Source organism: Octodon degus, unplaced genomic scaffold (assembly GCF_000260255.1).
Source record: "Octodon degus isolate 3935 unplaced genomic scaffold, OctDeg1.0 scaffold00032, whole genome shotgun sequence".
Lineage (NCBI taxonomy): Eukaryota > Metazoa > Chordata > Mammalia > Rodentia > Octodontidae > Octodon > Octodon degus.
The window spans coordinates 13,030,865-13,047,535 of record NW_004524608.1 but is presented as its reverse complement, the minus strand read 5'-3'; the positions used below and the strand labels follow the sequence as shown (position 1 = coordinate 13,047,535).

The window sequence follows — 16,671 nt, the reverse complement described above, 5'->3', positions numbered from 1 at the left end:
AAAAAAAAAAAAAAAGAAAAATTAGGGGCAAGAAAGAAGCTGAATATTGAAGATTATTTTTCAGGTAGTTTCAAAATAAGTTATATAATAGGGTTATCACTTCATTTTCACTAGAAACTTACTTGATAAGTCACCTGTTCATCTGCCAAACAAATAAAATACTTGTGTACCTAACTTTTAAATGGATACACATTCACAGAGATTATTAACGCTTAATTTTCCCTCTTACATTTGGGTTAGCCTTGGAAGATTCACTTCCTTTCAGCTGAAGTAAAGTCAGAATCTCGTGTCTGACAGATTTTTAAAAGTGCTTCTTTTGGAAAGAGCCAATTCCTACACGTGTGGAGTCACTGGCAGCGGGGAGCATACACCGCGAGCATGTGCACTGTGTGGCTTTGCCGAGACAAAGACTTCAGGTAGCTCTGCTCCTGAAACAAATGAGATTCTAATTTCAAACGTTTTTCAAATGCAAATAAGGCCCCCATGAATCATTTTGAGGATGTTTTGAGGCATTAATGCAGCAGAGTTAGTATTCCTCCAGTGATCCCCAAAGTCACCTCTTGGCTAAACAAATTCCTCTTCTTGATTATTTTGAACATGTCAACATCCTGTCTCATCTTCACACAGAGAACGACTGATCTCCAAATGACCTATTATTATCTTAAACCAGCTTCCTTTTGAAGCAAGCAAGAAAGAAAAATCAAATAGTGCGTTAACCTTTCATATCGGTGAAACAGACTTTTTTCCCCATGCCTGAAGTGGTTTACCCATCTGTGGAAAGGTCTGTCTTTTGTTTTTCCCTGTGTTTATAGGTTACATTTTTAAAAGTACTAGTAGAGCCTCTGTACAGGGGGTTGGTTCCCTAAAAAAAATAAGGAGAAGAAAAGTTCAAATTAAAATGTGGCCATGTTGCTATTATCCATTTTAATATTTCTAAACATTTTCATTACGGTTCAAATTGGAAGAGTCAAGTTCAATCTAAAAAGCCATTGGAATAATTTTGATTTATTTGATATTTCATACTCATAACATTTTAAATTCACATATTTTCATTTTACTTTTAATATATAAAATCAGTCTCATAATGTGTATTCTAAAATATCTTACCTTTTTTGGAGCCCTGGAAATGCACTAATTCGTGGGTAGAAAATAAGGCTTGGGCTTGGGCTACTTTGGCCCCTACCCCTGCCCCCTTTTCTAGTTCTGAGAATAAGGTTCAGGCCATAGAAGGTACTCATTATGTATTCAATGAATATTGATAGGTGAACCAAACATGAGGTGTAGGGCAAAAAAGTCAAAGATGGGAAAAGTGAAACTGGTAGAAATAGACACATATGAGAGTGGCCCAGGATCTACCTTTAATGAGCCGATGGCTGCTAGTGAGAGGAATCAGAAGAATGAGATGTTGCTAAAACCAGATCAAAACTTAGAAGGGGAAACAACTGCCTGCTCTGAAGGTGCAGAGATGGAGTCCTTGGATAGTAACAGTCTCTCTGGACAGAACCCGATGGTCTCTCCCTACATAAAAGAGTATAAAGAACTGCAAGCGACTGGCATGTGGGACCTGGGGTTCCCGAGTGAGAGGAGACATCACGGTGGACAAGGCAAATCAGCTTTGTCCTTGTGGTTTTGGGGAGGATGTGTGTCGAGCCTGGGTTGCTTGGTTGTGCTATTTGGGCTGAAAATGCTTCGTGTATTAACAGCTGTGGTACTGTGGTCACAAGGATCAGAGAACAAAGTCTGCCTAGCTGTTTAGGCAGGAGCAAGCAGTAGAATCTATAAGGTAGAATTTCTTCCCTCCAGCTTTCCAAGGCTGACCACATTGGTTTTTGCATTAGACAGCTATAGTTTGAATCTACTCTAGACCTGAAGTAACTCCGAGCATTAGTGTCCTCATCTATTAAACAGGGGTTATTAAACTCCCTACTTCATCCATGAGGTAACGTAATTTAACTCTATGCTTGGCACCTAGTATATGCTCAGTGAATGCTGCCTCCTTTTATTTGTTTTTATTTACAAATTTTCTTCCCATTTGCAATTTCATTTCGGGCCTGGAGAGGGTTGTAAAATATTTTCCACTGGGACTCTGGTACTCTTAACATGTTCAAGCTCAGTTCTGATCATGTGTGGGGTCCACTTACTACCTCTAAGGTGCTAAATTTTAACTACAGTACATTATTCAGTGAATTACAGAGATAGTAGCAATTTCTCAGCACACACTTGAAGAAAAACGTATTTGCTGTCTCATCATGGTACTTTCCTTTCAATTTTCAGAACTAAGTAAAACTAAATCATACCCTTGGCCCCTCCCACTATTGCCCTTGGACTTACTGCAGCCCCTTCTCTGTGAGCAAGTATCATACCTGTACCTCTTCCTAAGTTGCCTGGAGCATGCAGCTCGGCCTTTCCCTAAATGTTGGGTTTCCTTGGTCATGGCCTTTGGGGAGATGCTATCTCTATGTTGAGGGCCAATGGAAAAGGGGAACTTTGGCTGGTGATGGATGATGGGGAAAGTCAGGATATATATATATATATATATCATGCCCTTGTTCTGTATTTTATTTATTTTCTTCAGGTGTTTATCTTTGTACTTCATGCTCATGTTACATAATGATTTCACTCATATGGGGAGCTGGTACATGTGCATAATTGCCTTGAGTTTTGAGATCACCCTGTATAATTTCAAATTATCTGTAGCCTTTATTTAGTCCTGCTGCCATAACAGTTTGGAATTTTTGAGGGTAAAGGGTAGAGTGATGTGGTCTTATATGTGGGGAGAGTTTGATTTGCAAACAAAAATCATGTGTGGAATTCTATGAAGTTTCAGAAACTAGAAACTGCTTGGTTGTAATAAAATAAAAGACTTAAATGAAGGGGCAAGATAAAAAACATTAAGAGGAACAGGCTGAGGCTGACAGAGAGAGCTGCCCTGGAAGAAAAAGAAGACTTAGCAGAAGAGACACTCGGAAAAGCTAACAGGATTTCTGTGGGGCCAACTCATATCTTTGTAGGCCCAAGCTCTTGTTTGTAGGTCCTAACCCATATCATGTCAAACATTAAAATGTACCCACATCCCACACTGAATAGAATTTATATTTATACTTGCTATGAAAAAGTACTTTGAGTTGCAATCGACAAAATAGCAAAATACTACTCTATAGATAGCTAAATGTGTGATCTTGGTTATGCAGTTTTCATTCTGTATTTTGGAGCAACTACATTTCTTCAGGTTGGAATATCTGGGAAGGGGATAAAGCAGACTCCACCACAGTGGGTGAGTAAGGAAGCATCACAAAGGCGAGGGAAGACAAGCCCATGTTGCTGTTGACTTGCTCTCGTTCTGTGCCCTTGGAGAGAGACATTATCTCTGTCTGAGGGCAGAGAGGAAGGGGGGCGGGGACAGGCACTCCACCTGTGCTCAGACCCAGTTTGGTCTGCAGGAGGGGAAGGGGAAACATGCATCATGGCTTCCCTGGCGCCATGCAGCAGCAGCCTCCCGCATCGGGGCTCCGGCTGGATGCAGACTTGGGCCTGCCCGGCAAGTGAGCCTCCACTCCACGGTTTGCCCCTGTTCCTCTGAGGTGACCAAGTTGATTTCCCCTTGCAGAACTGGGACACTAATTTAGGCTATAGATTCTGGAAATGCAGTGGCACGTCTTTCAAGCTTGAAAAAAGTGATAATAAGAAAACTCTCCGTCATGACCTAATGACCACCTAACTGTCAAATGCAGACCTGATTTGCTTAGCACAGAACAAAATCAATCCACGGCTGCAAGAAATGTCAGGCGGAACATTTTTTTTTTTGCCTCAAGTTAATGACTTGTCATCCTAGAAAAATGTCTAATCAAAGGTGAATTTAAATATCTTCCATTTGTGTTTTCATAAGGGATATGCAGGAAGCTATTTTTAAAATGTAATATAAAGATAATTTCTCCTTATAGCTGTGATAAAAATATTTCAGGAGGCAAGAGGAGATCTTTCTGTCCAAAGCTCCATCACCTTAAGAGCCCAATGGGCCTGGGGGTTGAGGAGACTGCATTGTACCTTCTGTTCTTGGGTTTTAAGATCAGTCAAATTCACTTTTTGAAAAGAAATAGGTTATTGATAAAAACTGAATTAAATTGAAGACCTTTAAATGCATGCACTGAGCAATGCTGTTTTTCTCTGGGAGGATATATTAGTGAAATTTGAACTGAATGATTTGAATTAAACCTCTTTTGCATTCAAGTGAATAATTATTACCCAGTCATTATCTAGTCAGGAACATCAAACATTTGTTATTCAAAAAAACTCAATTTAACAGGGGAATACTATTTTTCATTTATGCTTTTTATCTGTTTAATACATGTTTTTGTCCCATTTTAGATGAAGAAACAGCAAGGATTTAAGCATTTGAATTTCAGTCATGTTCCACATCCTGATGGAAAATAATTCATGATTTGGGGGGAAATTAACTGTTAATTAAAATGTTATTTTAAAGATATGAATCGTTTGTCATTACTCATGCCCTTGTATGAGAACATTAAAATATGCTGGTTACCAGATTAACATCACATAATTGCACAACTGCTTATTTGCAGAGCACTCGCTTATTATTTCTAAGAGGTCAACCAAAGGTTGTGCTTGGAAGACCAATAAACAATTAGAGTTCAACTCCACTTTCACAAGATATTTGGGGATTTCCTCAACCTACCTACCTTTCTTCCTTCCAAAAGAAAAAAGACCCTTTCTTTTGTACAGGGTCTTGCTACACAGCTTGGACTCATAGTGATCCTCCTGTTTCAGCCTCCCCAGTGCTGGAATTACAGGCATTTGTTACCAAGTCCAGCTTGGGTGGCATGTAGTACCAGGGATCAAATTCGGGTGCTTGGGCTTACCAGGCAGGCGCTTAGACTACTGAGCTATCTCCCTGGCCCCTCCTCAACCTTTCTTCATCTCAGTTTACCCACTGTCACAGTGGGGTTGGCTGATGTCTACTGCCCTTCTGACTCTGTCAAGCATTTGCTTAACAATTGGTGAAGACTTGAAAATAACATCTGTGGTCTTGGTAATTAGGTAACTTTAAGCATGCCTTAGCTTTGGCCTTAACACTATGTTGCAGGTGACTGAGCTAGCTATGAGGTTTCATTTTACTGTACTAAGGATAGATTACCTGCATTCTCATTGCAAATCCATAATTTGCTTTCCTAATATTCAGTATACATTAATTTTTTCATTTGTCTAAAAATGTATTCTTAGAATTAGACTGTAGAAATCCGGATCTAAACAATACCCATTCATTCATCACATTTGTTGGTTGTATCTAATGGGATTTTTAATGGGAAGATAAATTTCCCTTTCTGTTATTCTTTACCATATACAATGATTAGTTTGAAATAACTGACTAAAACATAAACATCCTTTGTCTAGATAAAATTATCTAAAATAGAAAATTTCATTTGCTTTAGGAATTGAAGGTATTGCTATAGGCTTAGAGAAAACATTGTTAACATCAATTTATTTGTGCAAATGAACCCAAAGGAATATTGTGTTTGCCTGTATTTTCTCCAGTGTTTTTAGAATCTTCAATGTAATATAGTTGCTATGAGATAGATAGACACACCATTATAGATAAAGAGATGAAATTAAAACCATGAAATTGTTTCCAGGGGTCTCTAGAAATGTAATTATCTCTCTTGTGGAAAAGAGACACAAAAATTGTAGTCCTGTTTTCTGTTTGCCTACTGTGAAAAAAAGGCTCTTAAATTATTTCTATTGAATACATATATTTAAAAGTTGATACCTCATATTTTAGTAGATAACATTTATGTTATTCACATAAATTGCCTGGTATTTAAACAGTTTTCTCAACAGCTTTGAACTTGTTATATCAGTAACAACTATTTCCATAGAAACTGGCATGAACGCTCATACTACGCAATGCATTATTTCATTAGCTATCACATTTATGGAGATGTTTAGATCCAGCACCTATGATTCATCAAGCGAGACTGAGGGATCTTCCTGGCGGGAAGGAGGTGCTAAATAAAATATACCTCCAAGATGTCCTTAAGGCATTGTATAGGGAGTTTCATGACACTTTAGAGTGGTGCCAATCCCCAGTGCATGTTGAGACAAGTACATGCAATGAGGGCTATCTGGATCCAGATACTAGACAGAGATTCCTTGGCCCCTGAAGCAGAACAGAAATCAAAGTTGTTGGGGTTATGATGAGAGTGTTAGAGAAGGAATGTGACATCTGAATTCTCCTTTAGATAGAAGAAAGAGGAGCACCACCCCCATTATTTCCATCAGTAAGTGCTGAGCAAAAAGTAGTACTAAGTGTTCACATACTGTCTGCCACTTGGCCTTTGATCGTTCTGCTTCAAATTTGGCAACTTCTTTACGGTCATGAAATGACACCAGCAGCTTCCAAATGCATAGTAGGACAACCCCAATCAGAAGAATAGCCAGTGAAACCCCCAGCATGATCATTGGAATGTTTGGAGGTTTTGGGCAATCTGTAGAAACAAATGAAATTGTGTAAAAAAGCTGAAACAATCAACATTGTCATTTAGGAAAGAACACTTTTGTTTCAAGGTTTTAAGGTTTGAACCAACGGCCCTGCACAGAGGAGGCAAGTGTTTTATCATCAAGCTACATTCCTAGCCCATGGCAAGATATTCTTATTGGCTTTTACACTCATACTTTCTCTGCAGTAGAAGTTAACATTGACATCATTTTGTCTTTCCAAAAGTTTTTAAAAATAAATTGGTTGTGAAAGGATAGCTCTTTATCGTCTCCAAAATAGAATGAAAAATACAATAAAAATTTAATCATTCTAAGTAAATGAATATACAGTCAGCTTTCCATATTCTTGGGTTCTGCATGGTCAGATTGAAAACAGTGGGAAACAATGAGTCCTTATTGAACAAATGCAGTGTCCCCCACAATATTATCCTTTAAGCTATGAATATAATAACTATTTACATAGCACTTATATTGTATTATGTGTTAAAAGTGATCTAGAGATGATGTAAAGTATACAGCAAGTTGTGTGCAGGTCATATGAAAAACTACATATCTTTTTGTAAGGACTTTGAAGATCCAAATATTTTGGTGTCTGCAGGAACATCTTGGAACTAAGGGATACTGAGGGATGACTGAGTACTGGATGATGGACTAAAAAAGTTAGAATCCAAAAAAGGACCTGTGATACACATGGAACAGTCAAAGGACCATTAAAAAAACCACATAGTTTCGTCAGTAAAGCTGTCTCTCTTCTGAATACATGATGAAGTAGAAATGGAGTGTGTGTGTGTGTGTGTGTGTGTATGTGTGTGTGTGTTTGTTGCATGCAACTACTTCTTCAAGGATCTTTTTGAATCATGAGCAGTCTAGAAGATTACAGTGGTACCTTGGTTCATGAATTTAATTCTTTTAATGACAAGATTGGTGGCAAACTTAATTGGACAAGAACTGAATCAAATTTACCCATAAGGTTGATGTTGAACCTAACCATTGAATTTGATTTTATTCTTGTCCAATCTGGTTTGCAACCAGAATCATGGAAAAAGTTAAGTGCATGAAATGAGGCACCACTGTTCATTAAAAATTATGCAAAACACAACCCCTGAACAAATTAATGTGTAGCCAGACATGGTGGTGCACGTCTGTGATCCCAGCACCCAGGAGGCTGAGACAGGAGGATCACTGTGAGTTCTAGGCCAATCTGTGCTACTTAGGGAGTTCAAGACCAGCCTGAACTGCATAATGAGACCTGTCTCAAAGATAAAAAAAAATTGTTTGCTGCTGCTTCCTTTCTTACAGATAGAAGGCAATCATGGCTCTCAGTTTTATTTTGTTGAACCTTAACGCAAGGCTCTGATATTGAGGAAAGTTCTTGGACTATAGCAGGGAATGTTAGGTTCAGTTCCCGTCTGATACACAGTACCTGTGTCCCTGGCCTCATTTGTGAAACAAAGTTCAGTGTTACTTCAACTTTCCCAATCACAGAAACAAGCTGGGGTATTTGTGCTTAGCTCTCCACAGATTTCCAGACATTTTCCCTGAAATTATGGTTCAGTTGGCCTTGAGTGAAGGCACAGATTTTTCATTACTAGAGGTATTACAAGTGATTCTTCAGGGAAGCTTGAGAAATTAAATGTTCTATACGGTCTTCTCAACTTGAAGATTCTATGAAATGTTATTTGACTTTATTAATAGTAGTAATATAATTTTTCAATTATATATTACCTTCTTTCATTGACACCAGAAAGACTAATGATTCTTGCAATATGCTTCAGAGATGATACATCTCTTAATGAAATATTGTAATTAAGATCTCATTTTGCTTTCATGGTAAAAAGCTTACGTAAAAATTATCATTAAATATCTGCATCTCTCTGCAAGAAGTGCAGCAAAATCTATGGTACCTGGGGAGAAAATGAATAATGCTTAGTTTATCCTGTTATTGCTCTTAGATATTTAATAAGGGAAGTTAGACACATAGAACTGATCATGCTGCTTTTCAGATCAGATCTACAGCCAATCTGAATCTGAGGGGGACTAATGATTGCCTAACAGCATGATGCCTGGCCTTACACATTTCTATGGCAAAGAATTATGTAAGGAGATTATGCAGAAATAAGTAAAGTTGCTAATGACATACCTACTACAGCTTGAAGATCTAAGGACTGTGTTTTGGCATAGCAAATGAAGCATGGCTGCCTCTAATAGGTTAGCACTAGTCCTGCAGAGAAAGCAGCAGGTTGTGTCAATGAGAATATGCATGGTATTGGTTATATCTTTGGCTAAGAAATGTCTGGGGTGGGGCATAGCATATTCCTGTGCAAAGTGGGGTGAAGTTTGCTAAGCCCTTGAAGCCAGAATGTAAATTTGGAGGACTCTCTAGGAAGGAAGAAAGGAGGACTAGGCATAGCTTGGCAAAGAAAATTATTTTAGGAGGTGAAATTCATTGGATATTATGCATTTCTTTCTTTTTTTATGTAGTTGGTACAGGGTCTCACTACGTAGCTTGGACTCAGTGATTCTCCTATTTTCAGCCTCCTACTGCTGGGATTTCAAGTGTGCACCACCACGACCAGTCTCAGTGGTCAACTCAGTGAGCCCAAGAGCATCCCTGGCAAGGCATGTGGTGCTGAGGTTCAAACCCTGGGTCCTGCACTTGCCTCAGCAGGCGCTTACTCCACTGAGCTATCTTGCTGGCCTGCACTATGCATTTCACAAGAAAAGATTTTGGCCCAAGTACCAGGGCAACTGCTGCACAATGAATCTCTTTACTCTTCACATTCCCTTTAATATTTCATTTGATACTCAGATTGAAGGCATATTTGTATGTTGAAGAAGAGGTTACCTCTATCCCTGTGTGTAATGTTGTCTGTCAGATCCAGGTCAATGTTTTGCCTAATGCTAGCTATGTAATGCTGCTTCTGGATATTTCCGTAATAGCTTGAGGTTCTGTATTTCCCTTGCTATGTATTTTATTTATTTATTTCCTTCGGAGGTTGAACTTGGGACTTCATGCTCACCCTGCAGACACTCACGTCGCTGAGCTATCTAGTAGCCCAAAAGTTTCTGGGTATTTAACACTGGGCATTTAGTGCTGTTTCTAGATATCTAATGCTGGGTATCTAATGCTGCTTCTCTGTCCAGTCTGGTAACTCTCCCATATGTGGCTACTGAAGACTTGAAATGTGACTTTTCCACATTCAGTGGTTCTGTAAGTGTAAAACAAACACTGATTTTGAATATTCTGGGTGAAAAAAGTAAAATTAATAATTTATTTGTTATAATAAATTAATAATTTTATGTTGATTTCACATTAAAACAATATTTCGGAGAGAGCAGCAAATAAAATTGATTTCATATGTATCCTTTCATTTTTAATGTGGTTCCCAGAAAATTTTAAGTACTATGTATGGTTCACATAATAGTCTGGAAAATGCTGATCTAACAACTTCGGCAATTCAGACATTCATTGTTGTGGCACAGCCAGCGGGAGGCAGTGTAGCACAGTGGTTACGGGCTTGGACTCCAAGCCGGGCTGCTGGAGCTCTTCAACCAGCTCTGCCACCTAATCAACTGTAAGAGCTAGCAAATTTCTTCTGTCTCTCTGCCTCTGTCCTCCACTGTAAACAATAACAGCAGTACCTGCTTCATATGACTGCCGAGAGTGTTGAGTGGGTTAAGACACGCAAAACATGAGAAGTACCCCCTGCCCTGCGGCACGAGTGAGGGCTCTACAGTGAGCACTGCTGTTCCTATTGTTACAAAAGTGCACTCTCCTCCCTTTTCTGTCTCTACACAGCAAGGGCCTGGATCCTCCAGAGTAGGACCTGCAGGTATAGCATCTACAGTAGGTGGCACCTTCCACCCAGGAAGCCTCCTCTGCTGTCATTCTTTGGCTCTGATGTGACTCAGGCTCTGAAAGTTCCTCCAGATATGAGAAGGATGATGAACAAAGCTCCACCCAAGCTCACAAGCCCCATGATTTTGTTTGCAAAAGAAAGTCTACCCAGATCTAAGACTACTCTTCACTTGCTCTTTCTTTTCAATGTGCTCAGAGGTCTCTGCAAATGAGTAACCATTTCCTCGCCTTCCTCCTTTGTCATTTTGCCTGTTTTCTCTCCAAGTTTTGAAGTTGAAGACTTGGGATTCCGGGTCTTCACACTGTGGGAGGCGAAGGACAACAGACCTGTGGGCTGGGCACTATGTGCAGGGCTTGTGGAAGAGCCCGGCCCACCTAGGAATGGGATATTTGTGGAGGAAGAGGCAGCAGAGGAGCTGTCAGGATGACTCCTGTGAGGCCTCAGGCAGGTAATTTCTTCCTTCACTTTTTCCTACTATGAAAGCATAGAAAATAGATAAAATGTTGCAATAAAAAGGCATCAGGGCAGCTGTGCATGCTCTAAAGGATGACATGCTGATGTGCCACACAAATTGTGTGGAAAAGTAGAAGAATAAACAACTTAGTAATGAGAAGACATTTATCAGCCCAAGGCAAGTTTCACAGAAAGAAAACCAAACCAGCTTGATACAAAAGCCTCTGTGTTCAAAGGAGGGCCTGCTCTGGAAGTTTGTCTCTGTTGTTTGGGATGCGTTTTCCAGTAGAATCAATGCGATGGGATCCCAGGATGATTTTGATTTCAAGATAACTTGCTAAATCCACTCTCAGAGTCACAGATGGTTGGGCATAGCTGGAGAATTTGACTTTATAAAGCAAATGATGAGGAAAAGATACTTTTGTATTCTGAAGTTATCCATCTTTGTACAGCAAAATTCACCTTTTAATGGCTGCAAGATACATTTTATGTATGCATTTCAAAAAAAATCAATTTACATAAGTTTTTCAAGAAAAGGCCTTCAGGAGCATTCTGCCCACCTGAGATTCAAAATCAAGCTCTCAGTTATCCTGGATCATGCAACCTCCAGCTCTCTCTTGTGCTCTGCATGGAAATGTGATGTTTTCCTGATCATATTTTCTTGATTGGACCGTGATGCTTTCAACCTAGATTTTGGTTACACTGGTATTGTTTTAATTTTAATGTTCTTCAGTGGTGCCAGTTTGATAGCTTTGATTTCAAATTGGAGATTTCACTTTTTGTTGTTGTTGTTTCTTTTTCGTAATACTAAGATTTAACCAAGAAGTTCTTGTGTGAGTTATACTTCTGCCCTTTTGGTTCTCTGAGCAGCACCACGGCAGTAGGCAAGAACATGCACCTTCTGAAAGGCATCAAAAAAAGGAGCCAAGAAGAAAGTAGTTGATTCATTTTCTGTAAAAGATTGTTACAATGTGAAGGCACCAGCTATGTTCAACATAAGAAATATTGAAGAAACACTCGTCACCAGAACTCAGGGAACCAAAATTGCATCTGATGGGCTCAAAGGTCGTGTGTTTGAAGTGAGCCTTGCTGATCTGCAGAATGATGAAGTTGCCTTCAGAAAATTCAAGCTAATTACTGAAGATGTTCAGGGCAAAAACTGCCTGACTAACTTCCATGGTATGGACCTCACCAGTGACAAAATGTGTTCCATGGTCAAAAAATGGCAGACCATGATCGAAGCTTATATTGATGTAAAGACTATCTGTGGTTACTTGCTTCATTTGTTCTGTGTTGGCTTTACTAAAAAACGCAACAATCAGATCCGGAAGACCTCTTACGCTCAGCACCAACAGGTCCACCAGATCCGGAAGATGATGGAAATCATGACATGAGAGGTGCAGACAAATGACTTGAAGGAAGTGGCCAATAAACTGATTCCAGACAGCATTAGGAAAGACATAGAAAAGGCTTGCCAATGTCTTCGTGAGAAAAGTAAAAATGTTGAAGAAGCTCAAGTTTGAATTGGAAAAACTCATGGAGCTTCATGGTGAAGGCAGTAGCTCTGGAAAGGCTACTGTAGATGAGACTGGAACTAAAATTGAATGAGGTGATGGATATGAACTACCAGTTCAAGAGTCTGTTTAAGATCCAGATTTTTAATAGTGATAAAGTCCTATTTGTGATGGAAAAAAAGATATAACCTACAGCTAATAAACTCATATAAGCATAATTTGGTGAGTTTTGACAAATATACAGTACATCTGTGAAACCATCAAAACCAAAATCCTGAACATGTCTAGTACTACAAAGAGCTCCCTCCTATGCTTCATAATCCATCCTCCTTTCTCCCACGCATACACTCACAGATTTACTTCCTGATGCTACAGATGCATTTCTTTTCTTTCCTTTTTGTCAGCATATGAAAGCAAGGCCTTGTAGTCTGCACTTGCCGCTGTCATCTGGATTACAATTTAGGCTTTAGGCTTCTGGGGAGAGGAGGACGAGAGGGGCAGAGTCCGATGAGGTCTGATTTCATGCTGCTGTCATTTCTGAGGAAAAGTTTTAGTGGGAACACTCCATTCATTGAAGACAGTAGATGCAAGAACCCTGTTTCTGACAACTCTGCAGAATTGTTATGGCAGTCATTCAAAGACAGAACTTGGGACCATCTGTGTCAGGATCAGGTCACTAAAATGCAGAGACCTGGGCCACTCACCAGTCCTGCTGACTCCAGAGGGAATTTTAACGAGCTTCCAGGTGAGTCTGATAACTACTACATATGAAAACGTCTTAACAAAAGCACATTCTCCACTACTTCCCTTTGTACCTAATATAAACTTCTCTCTTCCCTTTGCTGGATATGAAATTTTTATTTGAGTTTTCCCCAAGTCCCTAACAGATTGCAGGCACTGAGATGAATGCAAATGCACAGAAGCAATCAGCTCTCAAAGATTCTTTACAGACAATGTCCTTCCTCCCTGTCTATGCTAGATCTTTTCTGATTCAGCACTATCGCTTAATGACCGTTTGCTGTGAGTTATGGGACTCCACATGCATTATTCCATCCATGCCTTGAACCAGCTCTTAAAAGGAAGTACCATTTGCCCTCATTTTACAAATGAGGAGAGATGAGAAAGGCAAGTATGTTCCAGGATATGGAGCAGTTGTTAAGTGGTAGAGCAGTAGTTGAACTAGTTTGTGTAAGTTAATATCATTTTTAAAATCAGCTACACTTCCCCTTTTCCCTAGCTTTACCAAAAGACGTGTTTTATCGGTTTCCCTTTCCACAGTTCAGCACCCACTTTGAGAGAGAGAGAAAGATGGGGCAAATACAAGCCATTGTGTTACTTGGCCTCAATAAAAGACAGAAAAATTTTGGAACATAGAAAACCTTTTGATGAGTATCTGTAATCCTTGGGAAAGTAGGGACATTCCATTAATAATTTGGAAATGTCTACTCTGGCAAACTACCTGAAGTGACTTTCTAAATATTTTCTTCCCTGCAGTATTACTTGCCATTGACGATGGAAGGCAAGCAACCCACCTTTTTCATTGATGCTGTGAATGATGGTTTTCCCCTCATTATCTGTACTTATTAGGAATGTAATAAGACATTCATTTTCTCCTTGCAGGGAGCAGGAAACAGAACTATCCTTTGAGAAATCTGTAGATAAAAGGAATCATTCATTAGGTCAAATTAGATTCAAAAAAGATTATCTTAAAAGCAGAGTAGTATTGAGTTTTAATATGCAAATGAGAATTTTCAATATTGCAGAATAGGAATTGAAAAGCCACAGCATTTTTCCCACCAAGTGAGATTCTCAGCTTTATTCACGTTCCAGAAGAATGGTTAGAGACATGGTTAATCAGGACTGACCATCACAGGTACCTATCAAACTGCCGTGGGCAGGATTCAATAGAGTGCACTCCCAGGCAGGTGCCCACAGCTGTCTCGGGAGTAGAATAGCCTTGATTATGGTAATGAGGAGGCTATATGTTTCTATGTGCAGGAAGCATCTGAGAGGATGTCTAGATTACATTGCTGCTCAGTCCAAACTGATATTGATACTTTAAAAGGGACCTTTCCCACAATGGCATAGTCAAGATTGCCAACCAAGTATTGTCACAGCTGTAAATATAAATTAATATCAAGAAATAGAAACTGAAGCCCTGTGTAGCTGAGGGACAGGGGGATAAAGGGAAACCTCAGACTTAAAGGAGCTCAGAATCATTATCTGTCATTCAGCAGAGCTCGCTTAATTAAAAGGTCTAGTTTTGCTCAAATCTTTTCCAAATAATGTATTTCTTGTTATGATTATTCAAGAGTCAGAGTCATGACAGAAATTGAAAAAAAAGTAAAAGGCCAATATAAGATTTATGTATTAGAAATTCTAGTGGTTTAGCTCCTCAGCCAAAATCCTGTAGTACTTTCTTAATTAAATAAAACAACAAAAACCCAAACTCCTTCATTGTTCTCCATCTTCTGAGTTGGAGAATCTTCCATGATACTAGTACATTTTTTTTTAGGAGAATGACCATTTACTCTTAATGTAAGACATATGCTCCAATATGTGTGTGTTTTGAGGCAATGTTCAGAATATTAAGAATCAAACTGTCCCAGATAATCTTGGATACGTTCTTCCTAGACTTCATACCTCTGTTATTAGCTTGAAAATGGTAAGTGTTAATAAAATAGAATCCATGTGTGTTTCTCTCTTTCTTACAAAGAAAAATTAAGTAATAACCTATTTGGTGTACACAAGTACTACAGCTATAAAAAAGTAAATATTACATTGTCATTGCTCTTTTGGATTTAAGATAAAAACCTACAAGAAGTGTGCCTTGTATTATTCCTGAAGCTGTGGGTTTAGTAAAACATTTAGCATAAGATTTTAGACAATGGATTTAAGTGAATAAACTCTTTAACACATTAGAATCATCTCTGAATTTATATAGGTATACTAATGACAATCATTCTAGTCTGAGCTTTTCCAGATGTTTATGACCACCTGAATCACTTGAGGGTTGAAAAATATGAATTCTGGGTACAGGATCTTGATGTGAAAAGCCAGTGGTGTGTGTGGGTCTGTGAACTTTTAGGGAATGATTTAAGAAGCATCTTAATAAAACGATTCTGGGTAACACTTGCTTAATGCAATTTGTATTATTTCTGTTGTGTTAGATCGCAAATGCCACTGCATATACAGTACATACTGTCGTCATTTTTAGACGGACTTCACTATACGTTGCCTACCTTTCTACTCCAATTAACTAAAATCCGTGAAATCTTTCCTTTTCCCCTCTTTCCTCCCTTCCTCCCTACCTTCATCCCTCCCTCCTCCTCCCTCTTCTCTGCCATGCGACAGACAACACAGGCTTTCTCTGCTCATTCAAATATACTTAATGGAACATTTTGTTCTCAGGTAGAACACACGTGGATGGCCTATCACGCTCATTTCAGTAATATTAATTGTGTCTTATTTTCTTTTAAGTGCTGCACTGAAGCACAGGGAGGCTTACTTTTCTTGGCTACGGCTATTTAAATTTTAATGAAACTGCCAGCGTGACCTTTGAGTCAGGACTCCAGCCCTGCTTTAATCACATCTGCACTCTGTTTCTCGTGACGGTTACAGCTCCAAATGTAGCCTGGTTAATAGTGTTTGGGTTTTGAGGTAGTATTATCAAATGTGCATTGAAAGATTTGAATAATAAGTGGCTAGGATTTTCTTTTGTTGCTCATAAAAAATGGTCATTTCTGTGCTACCCGCCTTTGTGAGTGCCTGCATTGCTACTCCAGAGAAACACAGCTCCTCCCCTTGGGGACCCCGCGGCATCATAGAGAAGGAAGAACCCTGAGAGAGAAGGTAAAGAGGGAATGTCTGGAGAAGGCCAAGAAGAAAAATGTGGAAAATATAAGCCATCTGCCCAGCTGAGTCAAGAAAATCAAGGTTTAAGACACTGGCTCTGGGGTCAGTGAGCAGTTCTCAAAGAATCAGCTTCCTAAGGGGGTAATAAAGGATCCTAAGGACAAGTAAGTGTGGGAATCCCTCTTTTACTCTAGTTCTTTTAGTTTCTTCCCTTTCCCTTCCTGGGGATTCACACACTCACTTAATTTAATGTGTTCAACAACTCTCAATAGTCTTGCAAGGCAAGACTCTTAATAAAATTTATCTGATGGTGCATTCTTTTTTCTATTCATTGCCTTCAGAACTAGTGTTCCATGGAATACGCTTTGAGTAACAATGCTCTGAGTATGTTAATATTGGGGTAATCAAAAAACATGAGTCAGTAAAATGAAATGAATAAGGCTACATTTAATGTTCTTAGATAGGCTGACTCAAGTTCC

General features: G+C 39.1%; 1 protein-coding gene across 4 annotated transcripts in view; it reads right to left on the bottom strand.

The window, feature by feature from the left end:
- The window catches only part of Itgb6 (integrin subunit beta 6), a 158,206-nt gene that overhangs the window by 18,105 nt on the left and 123,430 nt on the right, over window positions 1-16,671 (bottom strand). For 2 of the 4 annotated variants that reach the window (XM_023713778.1, XM_023713779.1), the window contains exons 14-16: window positions 13,870-13,989; window positions 6,334-6,500; window positions 718-862 (exon numbers count right to left, since the gene is read on the bottom strand). In XM_023713778.1, the coding sequence (XP_023569546.1) occupies window positions 764-862; window positions 6,334-6,500; window positions 13,870-13,989 (386 nt within the window). In that variant the 3' untranslated portion in view covers window positions 718-763. Of the gene's footprint in view, window positions 1-6; window positions 863-6,333; window positions 6,501-13,869; window positions 13,990-16,671 lie in introns of those variants that run through there. The other 2 variants (XM_023713777.1, XM_004629890.3) reach the window with 1 other exon arrangement.